At 57.3% G+C, this 22,807-nt stretch overlaps 1 protein-coding gene across 7 annotated transcripts in view; it reads right to left on the reverse strand.

The window, feature by feature from the left end:
• The window catches only part of Agap1 (ArfGAP with GTPase domain, ankyrin repeat and PH domain 1), a 492,018-nt gene that overhangs the window by 322,424 nt on the left and 146,787 nt on the right, over positions 1-22,807 (reverse strand). For 5 of the 7 annotated variants that reach the window (XM_076866821.2, XM_076866820.2, XM_076866822.2 and 2 more), the window contains exons 2-3: positions 9,723-9,781; positions 4,813-4,900 (exon numbers count right to left, since the gene is read on the reverse strand). In XM_076866821.2, coding sequence (XP_076722936.1) covers positions 4,813-4,900; positions 9,723-9,781 — 147 coding nt within the window. Of the gene's footprint in view, positions 1-4,105; positions 4,118-4,812; positions 4,901-9,722; positions 9,782-22,807 lie in introns of all 7 variants that reach the window. The other 2 variants (XM_076866819.2, XM_076866816.2) reach the window with 1 other exon arrangement.

The raw sequence follows: 22,807 nt of genomic DNA on the forward strand, positions 1-22,807 counted from the left end.
CATGAGGACCCAGGAAGAGGGCCAGCTGCTCCCATGCCCTGCCTGGCTACAGCCCTTCAGCCAATCCCTGTGGGCAACCACAGCAGGCGAGGTCACCACTGGGCCTCGGCCCGTCCCTCACAGGGGCTGGCGGGCCCTGCCCTCCTCCTACCACTTTTAAGCCACCTTCGCATCCAGAGGTGGGTTCATTCTAGATTTGGGATGAAAAGGCGGCACTAGCAAAGAGCACAGCTTCATTCCAGAAAAAATTTTGATTATTTATGACTGCAGGAGGCTTTATTGAGGCCAGATCAGGTCTCCCAAAGGGTGTCTGGCAGCGATTCCGAGTCTCGGGCAAAGTCACCCCCCCAACAGACACCTCTTCCTTAGAGGCCACTGATGCCTTCACCCTGTCCTGTCACCTGGACTCCAGTCTCTGACCCAAGGCTTCAACCAGGACTTCAAAGCAGAGCCACCAGTTGGAAGTGCCTCCAGGCTCGGCAGTAACAACGCCAACATGGGTCTGGCAGAGCTCAGCGTCTGGGACCGGGCACGTAGACCTCTCGCATGTAGGAGACTATCCGCTGCTCCAGGGTCGCAGGCACTTCTTCCCCAGCCCCACCTGGGCACCTGGGTGCCAGCAGATTTGGCGCTGAGTCCTAAGGATGTTGCCAGCACAAACCCTGTGACCTTCTGTTTTCCTGATGCCACTGTGTTTCCGAGGGCTTCCACTGGGCTCCGTGCATCTCTTTCTGGCACTGTGAAATGCCCCTCAGGGGTGTGAAGGTCACAGGCAAGCTGATTCCTGTCCTCGTCCTCCTCAAGCTTCTATGGCCAGCAAGAACGGAAGGGAAGGACCCGGCCTCAGCAGCTCTGAGCGGGGCGCCTCCAGCCAACAGGTGGGCGTGACGGACCCTCTCAGACCCTGTGATGGAGCACTGGAATCAGTTTTGTAGCCTAAGGTGCGAGATCACACTGGAATAGGGTGTGTGGCGGACCACTGCCTCCCAGGAGGGCAGGGCTGGGCGTGTCTACCAGCACAGGAGCCCACAGGGTGCTGGATTTCAGCAGCTGGGAGGGGCCTGGACAGATTCTCAGGGAACAATCTGTCAAAACAGTGATTCTGGATTTCCAGCCTGCAGAACTGTTGGAGTACACCTCTGCTCTTCACCCCATAGCATGTGGCCTGCCACAGAGGCCCCGAGGACTCCAAAACACGCTCATGAATTATACACACTCGGACACACCAAGAACGGTGCCCCCCACAGAGGCTGCTCGCTCCAAGCTCTTATCTTGGAGTCACAGACTCCCTACGAGACACCCACTGTTGCACTAGTCACAGGCAGAACTGCTATTAAGTGTGATATCCAATACCCTCCCTCGTTTGAACTGTATCTCTAAAGTTACTAAATCTTGTAAGTCCAAATGATGTCACCTCTGGGATCCAGCTGAGATGAACCGGATGGAAGGCACTCTGGGCCCCGGACATGATTCTGCCCAGACACACTCCTACCGAGAAAGCTCTCTTCTGCAACTGCCGTGACCCCACCGCTCACCTCTCCAGCAATCTCAACATCCCAGGCGCAGGTCAGGATCCCCGCAAAGACAGCAACGTGTTCTTTACCTCAGAGGAGCCACCGTGGGCCAGCAGGAAGGGCGGGAGAACCCCACCCCAGGGTGGGGATGGCAGCTCACCCACACCCCACGCAGCACCTCCGGCCAGAGCAGCCATGCAGCTGACTGCTCCAAACTCACAAGAGCTAAGTAGCTGGGCGTCCTGAACATGGTCTGAGTGTGTTCCCAAATGACTGGCATGTAGGAAGCTGGCTCCCCGGTGCGGTGCTACTGGGAAGTGGGGAGACCTCTGAGAGCTGGGCTCAGCACAAGGTGACCAGTCCCTGGAGGCACAGCCTGCTGCCCTTGGCAGGGATAATGTGGATCTCAAGAGAGGGCCTTTAGGAAAGAGCAACACTCGCCCCTGGCCTCTCCATCTTCCTGCCTCACTATGTTATCCCTCTCCCACATGCTCCCCCCATGATGCCATCAACCATGAAGCCAAATAAATGGGGCCATCTGATCTAAGACTTTGAACTCCCCAACAATGAATTTAAAAATCTTTTTTCTTTGTAAAGAACCCAGCCACAAGTATTTTGTTACAGCAAGGAAAAATGGACCAACACAGAGTAAAACTCAGAAGACAACAGTAACACCAAGAAATGGAAAGGTCACACTATTTGGTACAAACCCACTGCCTCAGCAGGCACAGACCATGCCCACTATGGGGTTATGTAATAGTTTACTTAGTTCCTGCACATGCCAAGATAACTCACATCACCCTAGGACCCTCTATACACCAAGGTGACAAGGTGACAACACAGTAAATCATATACCCAATCCAGAACATTCTGTCTATGCAGTTTCTTAATTTAAGCAAGCACAGACAATCGACTGACATTAACTCACTGGATAAGAACTGAAACCACGTCAGGCTCCCTGCCACTGTGGAAAGTATGGCAAAACTGGCATGAGGGAAATCACAGTTGATCTCACTCATTTCCTCTCCCCGCTGCCACTCCTCATAGGCCACAGAGACAGGAAGTGGAAGTCAGTGCCCTAGTCCACTAGGAGAGGCCAAGATAGTAGCTGCTGCCTGGTTCCAGACAGCAGTGTATGCCCAGCTCTGGGGAAATGCCAGGGCTGAAGGGCTGCCTGGCATCAGAGTTCTTTCAGCATCCGGAGGCCCCGAGCCTCCCTATGGGGGTGCACCTGGGCATGGTGCTGCTCCCAGCTCCCACAGAACACCCGGAACCCAGGTCAAAAGGCAAGCAAAGAGGTGGCCCCGGTGAGCTCCTAGCCATGAGCAGAGATCACAGACGACCTCTCCCTGGATCCAGGAGCCTTTGGCACAGGGCCCTGATGAAGAAAGGGATGTCCCCTCACGTGCTCCTACCCTTTAAAATAACACGTGTCTAGAAGCACAGGCGCCACTATGGAATTCCAGTGCAGCGGCAAGTGCTACCCGGAAAACCACGAGTGGGGCTGTCAGTGATCACAGTAAAGCCACAGGCTGGGGACAGCTTTCACTTCTGATGCACAAACATTCAAAAGAAAAGTCTCCTGTTTACCAAAATACAAGGGCCTGTTATGCAGTGCAAAAAAAAGATCACAGCTGAGCACCAGTATGTCAGGACAAAGCAAGCACCCCCCAGAGGAAAGGTACAGAGCATGACCATGACCTAAGTCAGGCAGGCGGGCTCCCGAGAGCGCTGTGGCCCTGGCTGTCCCTCTGTAGAGCTTGCAACTGCGGACATCTGAGCAAGACCAGGGTGCGATCAACAAGACCAGGGCTGGACCCGGGACTTCCAGCCACCCCAGACTGGAATGGAGAGCGAGGGGTGCTGGAGGCAGATTCCCTGGAAAAGGTGCACCCCGCTTCCCCACAGTCAAGCCAGCTGCAGACCCTCAGCACCTGGTTCCATTAACGCTACAACTGCAAGCCCGAGAAGTGGAAAGCCAAGACACAAGCTCTACACAGCTCTCCTCTGGATAAGCTACCCGGCTATGGCTACCGCTCACCCCAGACACAAAGGGACAAGTAAAACCCTGGGCCCCAGGAGCACCCCAGGAAGAAGGAAGACACCGGTGGGAGCACCCCGCTTCTTACTGTCTGGGCCATGTGTGTTCAAGCGCCTGCTCTCTCTCCTGTGCTCCAGCACACAAGCCCCCTCTGAGCCTCTGACCCTCCCAGATCATGGTTTAGCAGGGAGGTTTTCAGGGCGGCCTTCCCGAGGACCACCAAGAGGTGTCACAGCACCACCAAGTCCTGCCCCAGGCCGCGGAGACCCAGGCGAAGCCCCAGGGGAGTCTGGCCCTGAAGGTCGCACGGGCCCCGGGAGGAGAGTTAAGGCCAGCACAGGTGTTACAGGGGACACGTGACGCTACTGACAACTAGTGCTCAAAACACAGCTAGGGGACAGAACAGGGTGGAATGCCAAACTAAAAAAAAAGGTGAAATGAAACGAAACAGGATGGAACACAGGACGAGGAGGGAGGGAACGCTACAGCACAGTCGGGCTCTCCTCGCGCTCCCCACAAGACAAGCTGCCATGGAGGAGATGGTAGTTACCTGCATCCATATCTGCAAAGAATGGAACAGCCGGTGAGAGAGAGAAGGAACCAGAAATTCAGTGTCTCAGAGGTGGAGTCAAAGTTACATGGAGAGAAAATACACAACTTACAAAACTGCCTGCACACTACGCCTGAGGGGGCGCTAAAGGGCTCCTGCCTTTGTCATTGTCATTTAAAGCAAAGGATAATACATGGACATGTTAACAGAAGAAGGAAACGTCTAATGGCAGGAGAAATGCCTCGCTCAGTGGGCAATGGCCGTAGACGTCTGTCTGTCAGCACTATGCGGGGAGACGCCTGCTCCAGTGCGGGGTGGGGGGGGCCTGGAGGACTCATCTAGAGAAGCTGGCAGTGAGGCTGAGCAGCACTAGGTCAGAGTCGGCATGGACTCAACCTCCAGAGCGGACCACGTCCAGCCCGTATTTAAAGAAGGAGCACTGGACTAGCGCCTCCAAGGACAGGACCGTTAGACAGGAAACACATTCAGCAGCTTCTCACGGTTCTACTCCAGTGCTCCCAACGCCAGAGAGAGCGTAACCGGCCCTCAATCCCTACGGGAGGAACACTGCATGCGCCAGGATCTTTACCGCGTGGTGTTTCTTGGTACGTGATAGGTCAAAGCAATGATTTAGAATATGCTACAGAAAAACATCAAAAGCCTAAACTCCCTAAAGCCTGTAACTAACCACCCGCCCAACGGCATACCTTCCGGAGACTCCTCCTGGACGTATGTGCCGGTCAGGTACCGGTGCACGAGGGCGGACTTGCCGCTGGCCAAGTTCCCCACGATTCCCTGCAGCAAAGACATGACAACCAGGAGGGTTATTAAATCAGACAGCTCTGCTGGGCACTCTGCGGACAGGTCGAAACACAGGGACCCCAACAACCAAGACCCAGTGGTGGCAGCAAGCCAACAACGAGCACGCGTCCTGCTGAGTTGGGGCTCTGCTCAGGGCCGCTTGGCCTCCACGGGGCCGGGTGTCGGCACAGAGGGAGTCATGCCGGTCCAGCCCTCTTCCCGGAAGCATGTCGTCTTCCTCAGGAACATGTGCACTGCCCACCGGGCCATTTACTAGGTCTCTGGCCTCACCACACCAGGGGGTCCAGGTGAGAGGGGACAGGGTGGTGTGCAGAGTCACACGGGGGAGAGGGGTTCCAGGTGAGAGGGGACAGAGTGGTGTGCAATCACACAGGGGACCCAGGTGAGAGGGGACAGGGTGGTGTGCAGAGTCACACGGGGGAGGGGGACCCAGGTGAGAGGGGACAGGGTGGTGTGCAGAGTCACACGGGGGAGAGGGGTTCCAGGTGAGAGGGGACAGGGTGGTGTACAGAGTCACACGGGGGACCCAGTGAGAGGGGACAGAGTGGTGTGCAATCACACGGGGGACCCAGGTGAGAGGGGACAGGGTGGTGTGCAGTCACACGGGGGAGGGGGGTCCAGGTGAAGGGGACAGGGTGGTGTGCAGAGTCACACAGGGGAGGGGGCTCCAGGTGAAGGGGACAGGGTGGTGTGCAGAGTCACACGGGGGAGAGGGGTTCCAGGTGAGAGGGGACAGGGTGGTGTGCAGAGTCACATGGGGGACCCAGGTGAGAGGGGACAGGGTGGTGTGCAGAGTCACACAGGGGAGGGGGGTTCCAGGTGAGAGGGGACAGGGTGGTGTACAGAGTCACACGGGGGACCCAGTGAGAGGGGACAGAGTGGTGTGCAATCACACGGGGGACCCAGGTGAGAGGGGACAGGGTGGTGTGCAGAGTCACATGGGGGAGGGGGCTCCAGGTGAAGGGGACAGGGTGGTGTGCAGAGTCACACAGAGGAGGGGGGTTCCAGGTGAGAGGGGATAGGGTGGCGTGCAGAGTCACATGGGGGACCCAGTGAGAGGGGACAGAGTGGTGTGCAATCACACGGGGGACCCAGGTGAGAGGGGACAGGGTGGTGTGCAGAGTCACATGGGGGACCCAGGTGAGAGGGGACAGAGTGGCGTATAGTGTCATGGATGGGTCAGTCTGGCACCTGCCATCCCAAGGGGATGAGCTTGGGGCAGTTTGGGGACAGGGACAGGAGAGCAGGACAGCCAATGGGGCATGCCTGGGTGGGGAGGCAGCGCCCAGGGTGACAGGAGATTCAGCCGCAGCAGCCCTTCAGAACGGCCTCCCTGTGGGCGCAGTAACCCTGGACTCAGTGGGCCCTGCAGGAAGCCCTCCTTCCTGCCCCCACCTGAGCTGGGATACCTGTCCCCCGAGAAGCTGCTCATCCGCAGCCTGGTTCTTCTGCCCCCGAGACCCTCCTGTTCTTGAAGGAGACAAACCCACGCGACCCAGCCTACACACAGCCCCCACTGGAGCTCCCCAGCCAGGCCCAGACTCTGCTTGGCTCCCCTGAGGTTTCCGACCTTCTCACCTCCACCCACCACCTCGGGCTTGGACTCTATGGCCGCAGGGAGGCTGACCACAAGGTCACCCACCTCTTCTGTTCAACGCCCTGCCCCACACTCATGCCCTCCCGGGCTCCCTCCTTAGATCCACAGCTCAGCCTGGCTCCAGAGTCCCCAGGGGCACCTGCCTTCTACCTACAAGCACCGATTCCACCACCCCCCCGCCCCAGCTGGCCCCGACTCCAGCTGCTGCCACCTGAGGCCCACTGAGCTCCAGCTCTTTGTGTGCACCTGCCTACCATGGACGCGGTAGGCAATGCTGCATGCCCGAGCCTCACCTCCCTCTCCTCTCCTGCTGGGGAGGCAGGGAGGCTGGCTAGGTGGACAGTGAAGCCCACACCTGACAGCAGGGACCCAGGCTGGTGTGAGTGTGGTCTGTGAGTGGCTGCAGGCACATCGGCCGTCCGAATGTGGGCATCACCCAGAAACTCCTGCGACACCCGACCCCACACTCCCCTCTCCAGACGTCAGTGTGGCCTCTCCAGAGCCACGGCCTGCCCTGCACTCTCCCCCATGCCCACAGCCCTGCAGCCCCTCAGTGCCCTGCTTTGTCCCCTACGTGCTTCAGCTCCCCAACCCCAGTGGTAGGTGTCTCCAGACACCTAGAACCTTCCACATAATCACTGCCCAAAATCCTGCTCCTACTCACTAGTGGACAGCCATTCAGGCCTGACCACCCCTGAGAAAGCTACTGTGGTCTGGAAACCTTGGTCCCCAAACACCAGATGCTGAAATCCTAGCCCCAAGAGCTGGTGTTGGGGGGCAGGGCCCACGGGTGAGACTGGTGCCCTTATTAAAGGGAACCTGCCTGTCCCCCACCATGAAGACACAGCAAGACGATGTCATCTGTGAAGGTGAATCTAAGGACCTGCCCTTGGTCCTGAACTTCCCACCTCCAGAGCTGTGAGAAAACCCTGCAGCCCCTAAGTTGCTTGCTCATGGGGTTCTACCCCATCAGCAGAGTGACCAGGCCACCAGGCCCTCGGCTCCCTCGGGCCCTCTGCACAATGCCATGCTCAAGCCCGTGGTCTGACTCCCTCCGCTCCAAATGCCCTCCAGGGAGGACCCTCTGCAGCACCCTGCACCCCACCCCTGCACAGAGCCCTCCCCAGCCCGAGGAAGACTGCACTGGCTGGGCGGCTGAACGCATGCCTGACCCACTGACCCGGGTGGCCAGTGCCAAGGAGATGCTGCACAGTGGGCTCCAAGCCAGGCCCCCTGTGTGCAGACCCCACGCAGGCCGCCGCCCCTCCCGTCAGCGCAAGTCTTCCCTCTACCTTGGGCCTCCGTAATTTGAGAATATCTACCTATTAATTATTCTTTTGCTCAAGGGCACCTGCTGCTTGTCAGCTTCACACTGAGAAAATCCAACCAGTAGGCCACAGAATTAAATTTTTAATTAAGATTAGTTTGTCTTCCCTGAGGAAGAAAATGCTCCGAGATCAGGCCCTGTTCAGGCCGCGCCTTCTCTGCACGGCAACACCCCGTTCTCCGTGTGCTCACAGCAAGGCCCGTGCACCCCTTGGAAGGCCTCGCCCATCAACCCTGGGGTGCGGGGCACGGGTCTCACTTGGTTCTCACAGCTGCAGGCATCCCACAGATGGTTGTGAGCATTATTTTAATTTGAAACACCAGTGGAAACTAACAGTTGTCCATGGAAAGAAATAAGGAGGAGACGTTGGCAGGTCCATGGGGCACTGTGGCCACCAGCCCCTGATGTCAACGGGAAGGAGGGATCAAGCACGTCTGGACTGGCAGGCTTCATGGGGAGCAGCAAGGTGCCCCGCAGGTGGCAGAACTGAGAGCGAGGCAGGCAGCGGTGCAGACCTTCAGGCCTGACCCCGCTGCTCCCGCCTCCCTGCCTCGGCAGGAAGAGAGGCAGGCGGCCTCTGACTGCTTCCTCTAGTGCCCCACGCTTACCTGCCGAACGTGGATTTGCTGAAAGGGAAATGGAGGCTTTAGTGAAGGTCCCCGTTGGGAGTTCAAGGAAAACACGTCAATAGGAATGGCAGACCGCCACTGAGGTCCTCTGCAGCCAGATGTCCCTGTCACACCAGGGCAGGGGCATGGGTCTGCACCGCCTGGCACCAAGCCACTGTACCGAAGGCAACTGGTCACGGACAATCTGATCACCACACAACCCCAGAAAGCCTGAGGCGTGGAACCACCGCTCTTGAAGAGTCGGCAAACACTGAGCTGTGTTCTGACAGGGTCTCAGAATCACTGAGGAACTGGCACCAACAGTTCACTGGAGGCTGCTGTTCCGTCACCTCATGCTGTGCTTGAGAAGCAGGGCTCCTCGGGCGCTGACCTAAAGACCACCTGTCCTGGGGTGCTGCACAGGGGCAGGAAACGATGCAGCACTGTGGATACACAGAGTGGCCACACAGAACAAAGGGGGCGTCTTTTCCAGGGCCCGTGACAAAGAGCTGGCAGCCCTGCCAGGGTCCCCACATCCATGCACAGCTCCGGGGCTAGACCCTTCCTCAGGCCACTGACGTGGGCCCATCCGTGAGAGGTGGCCACCTGGCAGTGAGCCCACACTAGCCTGAGGAGCTACCCTTGGGGAAGGAGCTGCCCTGCCTGCCCTTCAGTGACGCCGTCTCCAAGCCCGAGCATTGGGCTGCAGACACCACAGGCTTCTTTGGTAGCAAGCACCCCCCTTGGTGGCCTGGTAAGAACCTATACCGCCCTCAATCACCAGGACAGGGCCAAAGGAAGCCACTTTCACCCGACACACGGCCACCACAGCCATGCAGCGGCTTCAACCAAATGAACCAAGCCTAAACAAGGCCATCACACATGGCTCCTGAGCCACAGTACAGTCCCTGAAAGGCCGCCCAGGGCAGAGGCTGCTTGTCAGGGCAGACAGAAGGTTCTTTCAGGCAGTGCTGGGCAGGAGCAGCGACGCCCACATCAAACCCCAGCTTCCCCACTTACGGAGGGCACGTCGTCTTAAAAACTCCCGGAAACACACCATTGCCACCCTGTGTCACTCCCTGGACAGGTGTCTCTGGAAGGTCCTCTGTAGGAATGGCGCTGTGCTAGGGACAGTGGTTATACAACACACAAGTGGTCCCCATCCCGTGCACAGCTTGGATAGGCTCATGCCCCACCTCTCGAGGGCCCCCACACCCATGGTCTCCTGGGAATAAACCACTGAAGCCAGAAAGAACCACTCACCACTTTGAGCTCTGGCACCGATCGACTCAACGTCCACTCCTGGCTGTTCACGAAGGCATCTGCGAGAGAAGACAGAGGCAAAGTCAGGCTACGGCCCCCTCCAGCGTGCATCGGTGCCCGGCAGGCCAGCTTCCACCAAAGCCAGCGGCTCTGGGGGCCTGCAAGCTGGGCCTGGCTCTCTGCAACAGACCCAGCCTCAGGCAGCTGTGGTTTGCAGTCTTTCTGCTAAACAGTCGCTTTTCTGAGATCCCACCCAAAAAGCTTCGAGGATGGTGAGTGTGGAAACCTAGATGCTGCAGACAGGTGGCACTCAGGTCTGGAGCACTCTGCTGGGTGCCGGAGTCTTAGCCAGGGAGAGGAGGGGACCTGGACCCAGGGGGCTCTTTGAAGTGGTGCTTGCTCCCCACCCAGGAAGCTCACTCGGGTAGCTCTCCTGACCTGCCCAGTAGAGATGACCCCACTGGGGGGTCCCCTGGCCTGTCCAGTACAGATGATCCTCCACTGGCCATGACCCGTGGTAAGCAGGATCCCACAGTCGCACCCACGTGGCGGCTCCCTTGGCCACTCAGAGCCGGGGAGGCAGCAGCCGGATGCAGGCCATCTCTTTCAGTGGGATGCCCTCTCCAAACGTTTTCCCTAATGTTGGAATCTGCTCACCCTGCACTCTCCAAAAGTTGTCAAGTCCTTCACAAAATGCCCCAAGGGCAAGAAAAGCATCCCTTTCAACCAGATGTGCTCAGAAGGGGTGGTGGTGCCCTGCAGGCCTGGCCCGCAGTCCCCTTAGGAGAAGGATGGAGAAAGGCCAGGCCGGCCAGCACCCATGGTCTATGGGATGTGGGAGGGCACCCACACCACAGACCAGGTGCCACTGTCCCCCAGAGCTGAGGGCTAGGACGCCCATCAAAGGGAGACCCTGCTTGTGGGAGGAGCCGATGGAGAAGACAATAGGCTGCTGGGGGCATCTAGTGACTCTCAAGGTCACTGAGCTGGCAGGGCTGAGCTCAACAGCAGAGGCCCGGGCTGTGGGGCACAGAGTCCAGGAGGTGGTGGATAGGCAGAGGTCTGTAAGGAAGCTGGAGAGATGGGATGCCTGGGAGGTGGACTTGTCCCAGCACTGCCTTTAAGATGTCCAGTCCACACTCCCCCCATGGAAGTACACAGGGTGGGGGCTGACGGTGGGGGGGAGCAGTTCGATTGTGCTCTTCAACACCCACTCCATGGTGGACCGCACACCACCGGAACATGCCCAGGGATCAGCTGGGAACCATGAAGTGTGGACCATGACAGCGCAGGCCTGACCTCAGGCGATGGTAACTAGCACTGTCATCCACAGTGTGGCGGAGTAGGCTGCAAACCTAACATCAGTCACCAACTACTCTCAGGGAAATGAGAAGGCAGCCTCAGATGATGGGCAGAGAGACAGAAGGTAATGGCAAGGACTCTCCGAATGCATATACCAAGTGTCCAGCTGCTCAGAAAGTCCCCCTGTGGCTCTGCTGTTAAAAACCTCAACAACGGTCAAGTAAACCTGGATGTATTCCTGAGATGGAATACTAATTAAGAAAACAAGACAACTGAGTCCAGCAGGTGGTGGGTGGGCAGAGGTCTGTAAGGACCTCGGCATACTGAGGTGGAGTCAGCCCCACAATCTCCAGGCTCCACTAGGTGGTCAGAGCAAGATCCACACAGTCTCGTCAGCATTACAGTGCGCAGCATGTGTGCACACAACACACACACCTGAGAAGACACTGGTTAAATCAGAAACAGTTGCCAACTTAGGTGAGGGAACTGGTGGCTGGGGAACAAGAGTAAGGACACAACATTCATGGTGACCTTTGGGACTCTGATTCAGATTTTTACGCCATTTGACATAAACGTTAAGTCACAGTTAGGCAATGTAGCCGGCAATCCAGCTCCTCAGGAGACTGAGGCAGGAGGATCTCAAGTTTGAGGCCAACCTGGGCAACTTAGCAAGACCTGACTCTAAGTCTTCAAAAGGGTTGGGGACATAGTTCAGTGGTAGAGCACCTCTGGGTTCAATCCCTCTCACAAAACAAACCAAAAAAAACCTGAAATACAATTTTAAAAATGAATCTTAATAGTAGAACAAAGAGGATAAAGGGTGAATTAAAAGAGCTCACTTCATTAATGCACTGCTGATTTTTAAACATGTACCACCAGATTAAATTTATCACAACAAACATTAAATATGCATTATAAATGAAGCAGGGCTCCATTAAACAAAGACATATGATTATATAAATATTGGAACATGGTGTGGCAAGCTTTTAGTTGCAAATTTATCCTCACTTGAATAGAGTATGTTTTTCTTTGTGGCAACCAGATTAATAAAATAAATGCTCGACTTAATGTTCCCTGCCAAAGCCCTCAACTTCCATTAAAACGCCCTTATTTAAAGAACTTGCCTGGCCTCCGTCAGGCCCACTCAGAGTGGGATGCTGGTGTGAGGCTCAAGGAGAAGCAACCAAAGACCTGGGGAAAGCCCTACATACCAGATGCCTTCTCTGCCTGCTCCTGTGGGGACACTTCCTGGCCGCTCACCACAGGGATTGGGGGTCCCAGGACAAAGGAAGCATGGCCCGGCCCGGAGACTCCATCACATGGAGGACGAGGCGGCTGCCCTACTTCACTCTGAGGCCCAGGGTTCCCTTAGGAACACACCTGGGCGTGTGTGCGTGCATGCACTGTCTGCACACATGTGTCCCCGGTCAGCCAGGCCCCAAAGTGACAGAAGCAGCCCTGGTTTTCAGAAGAGGCCATTCCATGCCCCGTCAATGGCATGGAATATGGAGAAAGTGGCTCCCAGGCTCTGGTCTAAGTACCACTGGACTAGATTCCATCGTGAGGCACAGCAGATGACCTCTGACTGCCTGCTTTGAGCCCTTTGACTCACAGGGAAGCCCAGAGCTGCTGGTGGTGCTGGGTGCCTTGGGCCACGGGCCACCTCGAGGTGCACGGGCTTTCCTCAGCAATTTAGGACCAGGTACTTGGTCCTTCCATCAGTGTGGCACGACTTCCAATTCACTTTGGGTTTCGGTGCAGGAGATGGAACCCACAGCCTCACGTACACCAGGCCAGTGACCTACCACTGAACTCCGTCCCCAGCCTTCCAGTTGCACTTCGTCATTTAAATTCAAACACAAGCTCTTGAACAACTCCAAGATCACAGAACACGGAATAATACGCCACCCTTATCAGGAGTGAAGTCCTGACCTCCTTGTCCCTTTGGAACAGAAGCTTGACGGCAGTCAGAGAAAACAAAGAGGTGACGGGTGCACTGAGCCCACAGGGACCTGGCCCAAGGACAGGGGGTGGGGACACCTAGGGATGGCCCAGTCGCCAAACGCTGGGGGAAATGTTCTCCGTTAGAGGGAGATGCTCCACCTGATCTGGTGACCAAGACATCTGATGTCAAAGGAAAGCCCACCAAGGCCCTGTCGGACTGTCCTGGCACAGCACCCCTCGCAGTGCAGTGCCTGTTCCACGCCTAAGAAAGCCCAGCAACAAGTGCTCAGCCACCAGAAAGGCTCCTCAACACAGACCCCCGCCTGCCACCATGCACCAGCAGCAGGAAACACAGAATTCAAACATCGGGCGGAGAGACTCCCGGGTCTTGAGTAGGTTTTTTTTCTAACTTGTATTTTTTTACAACAAACTTTCATTAGTCTTAAAAGTTTTGTTTGTTTTTCCTTTTCTGTGCTGGAGATGAAACCCAGGTCCTCACACATGCCAGGAAAGCGTCCTACGCTGAGCTAAGCGTCTACGCCACCCATTGTCCTCCAAGCCTGTTGGCAGCCATCACTCCGTGACACTTAGCGAAGCCTCAGTGCTGCAGCCGGTCCTCCTTCTCACTCACTCCAAGCCCCAAGTGAGAATGATGTAGGGACAAACAGGAATCCACTGGGATAATGAATCAGTTGAACCAATTCATCAGGGACCCTGTTACCAGTGCATGTGTGGTGGGGAGGCTGGCGTTACAATAATAAGGGGCGAGCTCTACCTCCCTCTGGTCCTGCCCCAACCCGTCCCAGGAACATCAATGCTCCAGACAGGTGTGGAAGGGCGTCCTTAGAAATCCTAAGGAGCACAGTGCAGGAAAGTCTCAGCAACTCAGGCGAAAACGTGATATTTCCATCACAATTTGGTTTATGGACGAAGTAATTAAGCAATGAGAAACCAAAGCCTGCGAGCACCTCAGAAGGAACTGCCTGCTCTGCACATGGTGCTGGGCGAGGCGCAGAAACAGCAGCGTCCCCTCTTCTGTGGCTGAACATGGTGGTTCCGAGGATCAGTTCCTGAGAGCCACTTTGCCAGGGTCCCCACTGCCCCAGATGGCACAGTCGCCTGGGGAAGGGCCCCCAGCAGGGCCAGGTTCTCAGTGCCCCCTCTTCACCTGCCCTGGGCTCGTCTGGACACCTTGTAAAGCCAGCCACGGGAGACATCTGTGAGACTCGGCAATCGGGGCCCTGGAATCTGCATTTCAACAAGCCCCACCGGCCTCCGAGGCTCACTCATTATGACCCTGTGGACCTCACAAACACGGACCAGGACATCAGGATTGCTCAGGGAACCTCAGAGAGCACAGGCAGACCTGGCAGGTGGCACCACGAGGTGGGAGCTACCGGTCCTGGGTCTTGAACACTGACCGCCAGGAGAGCCCTGCTTCTCTTGGCTGCCCTGGTCACTGATGCAGAGACACCAGTAGTGGGCAGAGGAGAATCAGTGAGGGAGCAGGGACCAGGAGGCCCAGGCTTGTTGGTGACCTTGCTGGTCTGAGGCCCAGCTTCCTCCTGTGAACGCCATGAGGTTTCTAGGAGAGGCGGCGGCCCCCAGAAAGGGCCCACCTATCCACGGGGAGCGTCCCTGACAGCAAGGCTCCTGATGCCTGCTTCCCAAGTGCCCGGGCTGACGGAGACACGGAGACATGGGGGTGTGCACTGCTGGAGCTCCCTGTTGTGGGGGGGCCTTACAGGTGGGCCTGACATGCACCACGTGACAACCCTGACATAGCAAATCGCCCCGCAGCTGCGGAAACCGCCCTTCAGTGACTCCCTCCCTCAGAGGAGAGACCCCCGAGAGGCACCGCTGGAGCTGGTCCTCAGCCCAGGCCCGTTTCTCTCCATCAAACCACGTCGAACTGCTGCTTTTTGGGTCACAAGAGGCTGAACAATGGCAATTCCACATGGTTCAACCTACAGCACGTAAGCACACGAGGAGGGCCATCCGCAGGGTGTGATCACCAACACACTCAGAAAATCCACAGCCTCCCGAAGTCTCCTCCAGGGAGCCTGGAGGGAGCCTGCCCTAGCAGTCGGCCCGAGCAGAACCCCGCAGGACCAACGAGCAGATGAGAGGACTGGGTAGAGACCGGGCCTTTCCAAGGGCTGCAAGTGGGCAGACCAGCCCGGCCTGGTGCTCACCTGCCCACCGCCAGGGCCTGGGGAGGGACAGCCATCTCTAATTAGGCTTCCAGTCCTCTGGGTCACTCCTCAGGGCTTGGAAACTCTGGTTAATGGCTGACTAGCATCCTTCATGGGTCCGGGGGCTGGAGCCCTGTCTCTGCTACATCCCACCCGCCCTTGCTGGGCCAGGGGACTCACTCCCCAGAAGAGCTGGCTCCTGGAGTAAGAACCCGAGCACAGCGTGAGCCACAGTTAGGACGACTTCATGTCCTCTTGTACCCTGTCACCCCCACCCCATCTTGTCTGGCTCCAGTGACCACAAATACAAGTTCCAGTAAAAACTCATGAAATTACACACAATGTAAAAGAAGAAACCTGAAATTGCAGGTGAATTTTTTTCTAAAGCACATTATCTTGGGGACTGTGACTCTTCTTTGAAAATGCTGAGTTTCACAAGGATTTAAGGAAAAAAAACTATTCTTTTTAGCAACCAGGAAGTGAAAGAACATTTATTTTTACTTTAAAGCACTCATAAAGTCCCCAAATAGAAAACTAAACAATGCAGAAAGCAAGCACATCCCCAGGAACCAGGGCAGTGGGAGACGCGGGCGCCTGGCCCCACCCTGGCCACACCAGGAAGGAAGTGGACAAGCGTGAAGGGTAAAGGGCCCACTCAGCGCAGTGGGAAGGTCACATGCAGCGCTGGTCAACACAGAACACGGGTGACGTCTGACCGGAAACTCCACGGACGCTGGCCGGCAGGGTCAGTGGCGAGATTTAATTTCGGATTTGAAAATCCTTGAACATCTGTAATAAACTGAGTCATGTGTAAACCCCTGGGATACCAGATGCGCTTCAGACTTCCCTGGAAACCCCGTGGCTTTTCAGGGACCCTGCAGGCTCACAAATGAAACAGTTTCCTATCCCCACATCATAAGGCCTTCTCAGTACCGGGTGACAAATGCCAGGCCACCAAGATGCCACTGTGCCCACCCCTGCCGAGGCAGCCACACCCTGCTGCAATTCCAAGCATCCTTCCCGGAGCACTGACGTGACTCGGGATCCTTCTCAACAGGCCAGTGTTTCTCTCCCTGGGGAGGCTCCGAGGCAAAATGCCGCCAGCCGGGGGCTCCGGGGACCTGCAGAAGTCAACTTCTTACAGAACACCTGGTTCCTCCCGGGGTTTCTTCACCATACCCCTGGCTCCAGGAAAACGGCCCTCTAGTGTCAACAATGGCCCAGGGACTCGAGTCTGGGCAGAAGGAAAGCAGGAGATGGGAGGACACCAGGACACGGATGGGAAAGAGGGAGACTTCCCGTTTCCCCAAAAGTGAGAACAGAGGCCTCAGCCCGAGGGGAGCAGGGGGGCAGGACCACGGACTCCCGGGTGCAGCTGGGACGTCTTCCCTCTGCGCTTCCTTCAGGATGACGTGGTTCTCCAAGGATGCTCTGGAACATTCTTCTCAGAAATGATCCCCTGACGGACCTGGAGCCGAAATCCTCTTTCCGATCCAACATCCACTCCACTGTTACAACCCTAGGCATGAAGGGGTTCTGCGAGTGTCTTCCCAGCACAGGCAGGTCCACAGGCAGGGTGGCCCCACAGGCAGATGACGCGGCCCCGACTCCGATAAGAGCACATGTTATGGGTGCGGATGAGCCGTGGAGCTGTGGCCAACGTGGGGTGCCCAGGACCACTGGGGCAGGCCTCTGGAACCGCTGCTGCTGCTGCTCTCAGGGCATTGCAGGCCACGCACACCTTCCTGCTGCCTCCCTGCCCGCAGTCTCCCCTCCAGCCTTGATTCCCAAAACTTGACGTGTGGAGGGCAGACCACCACTGCAAGATGCTGTGTGTCCCCACCAAGCCACCTCTGGCCCAAGTTGTGGGAAGGCTGCGGTGTGTGCCCACCGCGCCATGTGGGTAAAGCACCAGGCGGGGAACTGCTTCCCCATTTGCCTCTGTGAATGGTGGTGACCCTTTGGCGATGGCTTTGTGGAGGGCATTTCATAGCTCTGAAGAGTAACTCTGGGCCAGGACATGCTCCAGGGGTTTTAAAGAGAAGAAGGCCCTACTGGAGTCTGCTGGAGGTCCCCTGGACTCCAGGCCCCGACAGTGCCACTGAGCCTGTCCTCTGTTCCCACGCCCTGGCAAGCAGGAGGACGTGGGGGGATGGGGAGGGCAGATATCCAGGTGGAATCCTGGTCCCTGCTCCCCTACCAGAACTTTGCTTCTTCCCCGCCACCTGCCCTGCCCCTCTCCTGGAGTCGGGGACCAGGGTCAGGGCTGGTCTGCTACCCACAGTGATCCAGGCCACCAGTGTCCCCCCCCGCAGCACCACAGGCCAGCCACAAGGGACAGGTCTCCCTCCCCTTCCCGCCCCTCCCCCCCCGCCTCCGGGAGCTTGCAGGAGACACATCACAAGGTTGTAACACGCCGGGCTGCCACTCAGCCGACACTCCAGGAACATGCCCTGTCCAGCCTTTGGACAGAGCCCACCACTGGAGAGCCGGTGGCCACAGCTGGGACAGCCACCTCTAACACGCAGAAAAATACTGTCACCTTACAGCAAGGCCAGAGTCCTGAAATCTGGAGGAATCATAATTTTAAACAGACTTTAAGAATTTTTTAAAACATGTTCGAGTGAAACTGCAGAGTCCCTAAAACTATAACGTTCAAACCAGGACCTCTGATGAAATTGCCAAAAGAAAACCAAGTCAGCAGGTTAAATCCACAGCTGTTTTCCTGAGATGGAGCAGTGGAGAGTCAGGGACTGGGGAGGCTGAGGCAGTAGGATCACAAGATAGAGGCCAGCCTCAGCAATTCAGTGAGACCCTGTCTCAAGATTAGGAAAATAATAAAAAGACTTGGGGTACAGCTCAGTGGTGGAGCACTGGGCTCAATCCTAGACCATACACAAGTGTGGACAGACATTTGCAGAAGTTTGAATGGAGCATGTCGAAGGCAGGTTCCACCAATCAGGGCTGGGCTGCAGCTCAGTGGCAGTGTTTGCTCTGGGTGTGACCCCAGCACTTCTGGGGGAAGGAGGAGAGGGCATCTCTACATGCATCTCAGATGCTAGGAGGATGCAGGAGCCTGTCTCTCCATCCCAGTCAGGTCAAAGGTGAATCACACAAGACCATGTTCACTTGTTAAAACGCACACTGGGGAAAAAAGAAAAGGCATTTACGATTCACAGGCTGAGTTTCTGTCAGTGTGTGCTGGACACATTTGGGTCTGTCAGTTTTCATCCCATAAAGAATCGTAAACACAGTTAATGATATTTTTAATTCTCGGTGCGATTAATGCTCAATAATAACCAGCACTGGTCCAAGAGAGACTGCAGGGAACCTGGGTCCTTCACACGCTCTCCACAAGCCTCAGGCTAAAGCCACCCAAATCACAGCAAAACAAAGTCAAAGTCAGGACGCTCCTCTTCCCGGGGTGGGAAAGGGCTCACTGAGAGCCAGCAGGAGTGACCCTTTCCCTACCGGTAAGTCTGTAGTCCGGGCCCAGAGGAGGGCCAGTGGCTTGGGGTGGGGGCCGATAACAGGCTGAGGCTGTGTCACATGATCAACACCCACCCTGCCCATCAGGTAGAAAAGCCAGCAGGCAGATCCTCCCGGGTGGAAGCCTTGCTGAGCAGCTGCCAAGCGCCCTGCACCTCCCTTCTCAGCCTGGCGCAGGCAGCTCAGAGCAGACTCTGCCTCCACCCTCCTGCTCAAATGTCCCCAGGGCACTCGATGCTCTATGACTCTTGGAACCCAGTAACTGGCAAGCGTCACAGAAACGGACTGAAACTTCAAAACCAAAACCGCGGTGTAGGCTCCTACGAGGGCAGTGCCCATGCCCATAAAGGGACTGCTGGCCTTCCACCATTCCCAGTGCACAGTGGCCAGTGGCGTGCACTGGGGAACTGCTAGTCCACCTTGTGTCACTGTGACCACAAGCCTGACAGGAGCACCTCAAGGAGGAGGTTTATTTTTTGGCTCCGGGTTTCAGAGGTTTCAGTCCCTGGGTAGCTGGCTCCACTGGGTTGGGCCTGAGGTGAGCAGGGCATCAGGCAGAGGGGTGTGGCAAAGGGAAGCAGAGAGGAAAGGGCCAGGGACCAGGTACGTCCCGAGGGCAGAATCCCAGTGACCTACTTCCTCCAAACATGCTTCAGGGCAGAGGGTTTCTACCCGCTCCCAGAGTCCACTCAAATCACTAACCCATCACCGGTATTAACCCAATCTCTTACCACCCTGGGCTGGCTGCGCTGTCCCCAAGCCTTCAACACACAAGCTCTATGACTCAGGGGGACATTCCAGATCCCAGCCATGACAGGCATCAAACTCGAGGTCCACCACAGAAGGACCAGCCCTGACCACAAACCCCATTGCCATCTGCCCCGACAAGGCCACACAGCCCCTGCAGGGGGTTCCCCTTAGTACACACCCACCTGGCCCCTTGGGAAGAGCAGTCACCCTGCTCAGCTCACTGATTACTGAGCTCAGTGCTGGAGTAGGCCTGCACGCGCGCACGCACGCACACACACACACACACACACACACACACACACTCCCCTGAGCTCTCTGTGCCAACCAGTGCCCTTATGAGCTGCCTCTTGCCTCCCTCCCCCAGCAGGATACCCTGGCTGCACCTGCCCGAGTCCCTTATCGGCTCTGCTGTAACAGTCACACGCCCGGGTGTAGACCTGGCCACCCCCAAAACACTACGCCCTGAAGAAAGCACAGCGTTCGCAGAAGAGATTCTGTGATAAACTAAGTGTAAAACACTGAGCACCAAAACTGGGTCGCAGACCACGTGGAATCCGCAGTCCCGTCTGTTTGGCAAGTGCTGATTCATTAACTAGGCAGCGGAGAGCAAGGAAGGGAGACGGGAGCAGGGGACAATCTGCCACAGCGGCCGGGATGCTGGGCCTTCTCTCTCCACCACCTTCCTCCCTGTTTTCATTCTTGACCTGTGAGTGAGGACCTCTCAGTTCCATGACAAGAAAGCGCAGCCCAGGCCCTCACAGGCAGACGGCTCCCCTGGGCCTCGAGCGGGAGTGCGGTCCCGCGAGGTGACTGCCAGCACTGGGCCTGCAGAGGCGGCCTCACGGAAAGATCCCCACTAATTCTCTCCTAGTTTCTCACACCATGAAGCCGAAGAGTCTCACCTCCTTTATAAGTCACAGAACAGTAGACCTGGAATTTCTTCAAAACATATGTTCCCCAGCGACCAGGAGGTGCCCCACATCTCCCACCCACCATGGGCACCCCATGCCCATCAAGCCCAGGTCCACACTGCCTCAGAAATGCAGGCCCAGCCACAGCACGGCCTCCCTGCTCCGGCCACTCAGGCCAGAGTGGAAACCAGAAAGCTGGGCCGCATGCCTAGGCCCACCTCTGTATTGTTCCCAAGGCGAGATGTGTCTCCCTTCTCTCAGACCTAACTTCCCGGGGGACAGGAGCACCCCATGACTACGCACAATCGATGTGGCAGCAGGTGGTGTCCCTAGGCCTCAGGGAGGGCCTGAGCAAGACTGGGGGGCAAGTGGTCTCGGGAAGCACCAGCCGCCCAAGGGAGCTCCCTTCCTGGTCCTCTCGGGCCTCACCCTTTTCTCTGAACTTAGGACAGACGGACAGTTGATCCTGCCGTTTGCAGAATCAGGCGGAGATTTCTGCTGCTTCTTAGACACCATCCAAGACAGGCTTTGAGAACCACCAGACAGGAAGCTGCCACGTTTCCACCTGGAAAGACCCTTAGTGACTAAGGCCACCCACAGGAGCGACACTGACACCAGGGGAATCAAGGGCACCTGTGGGAAACGCGACTTCCTGTGTGAACGAGATCCGTTAGGCCCATTCACGGTTAACTCCTCCTTAATGTCCACACGGCCTACTCAGCGGGAAGCACTGCCACTGCCAACACTCTGCCAACACCATCGGGAGATCACGGTGGGCATCGGCCTGGCCTGTCCTAGGGGGCTGAAGCCCCAGAGCCTGTCTGAGGGGGTGCTGCTGTTCCAGCCTGAGACCCCTCCCTGAGACCACCCTTGGCCAGAGCTTGGTGGTGCCTGAGAACAAGACCCCTGATGGGCAGAAGAGGTCAACAGGTAAAGGCCCTGCTCCCCACCTCAACTGAGAACTCTGAGCCCCCTAGCTCCGGAGTCCCTCCCCACTCCTCCAGTGGCCTGAGGCTGGGGTACCCTGCTGGGACCTAACCCACGGGTGGGGGCTCCAGGCAGTCCTCAGGAGGCATCCCGCTCGCTGCCCTCCTTCCCCAGCTGCTTCCTATGGAGCTGATCCCACAGCAGCCCTCCCCGAGGGTGACCGCTGCAGAGCGCCCCAGAGCCCCACCAGGAAGACTCCTGGACCAGGGGCCCAACCAAAGCCCAACCCAGTAGCATGTGAACCTGACACTCCACGCTGACGGTGGCCCACAGGTCACCTTGCCTCTGCCACTCACAGCAACTCGCCTGCTCCATGGTCACCCTTGCCCACAGCAGGGGCCATCAGCTCACTGACCTCTTCATTCCCTGGCTGTTTCTGGAGCCAGGCACCGTACCCCACACCTACGAGCAACACAAACCTGCACAAAACCCACTGCAGCTTTGAGCAGTGCTGGTCCAGAGCCTGGTGACCCCAGGCTGTGACAAGCACTGTGCAGGAAACCAGGTCAGTGCAGGAGGGTGAGTGGCAGAGGCCGCTGGAGGCCTCTCTGAGCTGCTGACAGCTAGGAGCTGGGCCTGGGGTGGAGGCAGCCTGGGGAAGGAGCGGGAGGCAGAGGGCTGGGTGCTGAGGTGAGAAGGAAAGGACTGGCCAGGAGGGCAGCTGTGGGGCAGGCAGGGTGACATGGGGGCCTGGACTGGAGCAGAGTCTGGCTTTATTAAAAGGGCAGCAGGGAGCCTGGTGGCTCTGCCAGGCGGGAGAGTCGTACGCGCTGGCTGGTGTGGAAGGAGCCCCTGCTCTCCAAGACAGAGAAGCTGTAGCGTGGATCTGGGTCTCGGAGGGATGGAAGGAGGAGAGCGGAAGGGTGCAGACACAGGGAGGAGGGGCACCCAGGGGACTGCGGAAGGGCCACCGTGGCAGAGGCCAGACATCCACTGGTGCAGCAGGGCGGAGGGAGGAGGGTGTGTTCTGATAAGGGGACAGGCCAGGGGAGCACGCCAGGGCGGTGGGGTGCGCTGCACACGAGGACCTGGGCAGATGGGGACAGGAGGACCCCTGCTCTGTGTGTCTGCCAGGGAACCCCCTCAGTTTGGGCCTTGCGTACATAAAACAAAGAGCCTCTTGGGTGGATATTCAAAGGGAAACTCCACACGCACACACGGGGCCTAAGCTCATTCTCTTTCCAGGCTAAAGACCTGTTAGGAGCTTTAGGATTCTGGGCCGCCCCTCCCCTGGCAGTCCCACCAGGTAACCTGCAACTGGAACACGAGCTGCCGTGCGGGGCTTGCTGCCCTGGGGAGCTCCACAATATGCCTCAGGTCTGTGCCCACCGGGACCCTGAGCTCTGCCTTGCACTTACACAGCGTTTCTTCCCAGGGGGACAGGGCTGCAATGGGGTGGAGGATCCAACAGGACAAAGGCCTCATTCAGGACAGAGAAAGAAGGACAGGAGAGCACAAGGACCTCTCCTGCCCCGGGACGAACCCAGGACAACAAGCGACACACTTA

Source organism: Callospermophilus lateralis, chromosome 9 (genome assembly GCF_048772815.1).
Source record: "Callospermophilus lateralis isolate mCalLat2 chromosome 9, mCalLat2.hap1, whole genome shotgun sequence".
NCBI lineage: Eukaryota > Metazoa > Chordata > Mammalia > Rodentia > Sciuridae > Callospermophilus > Callospermophilus lateralis.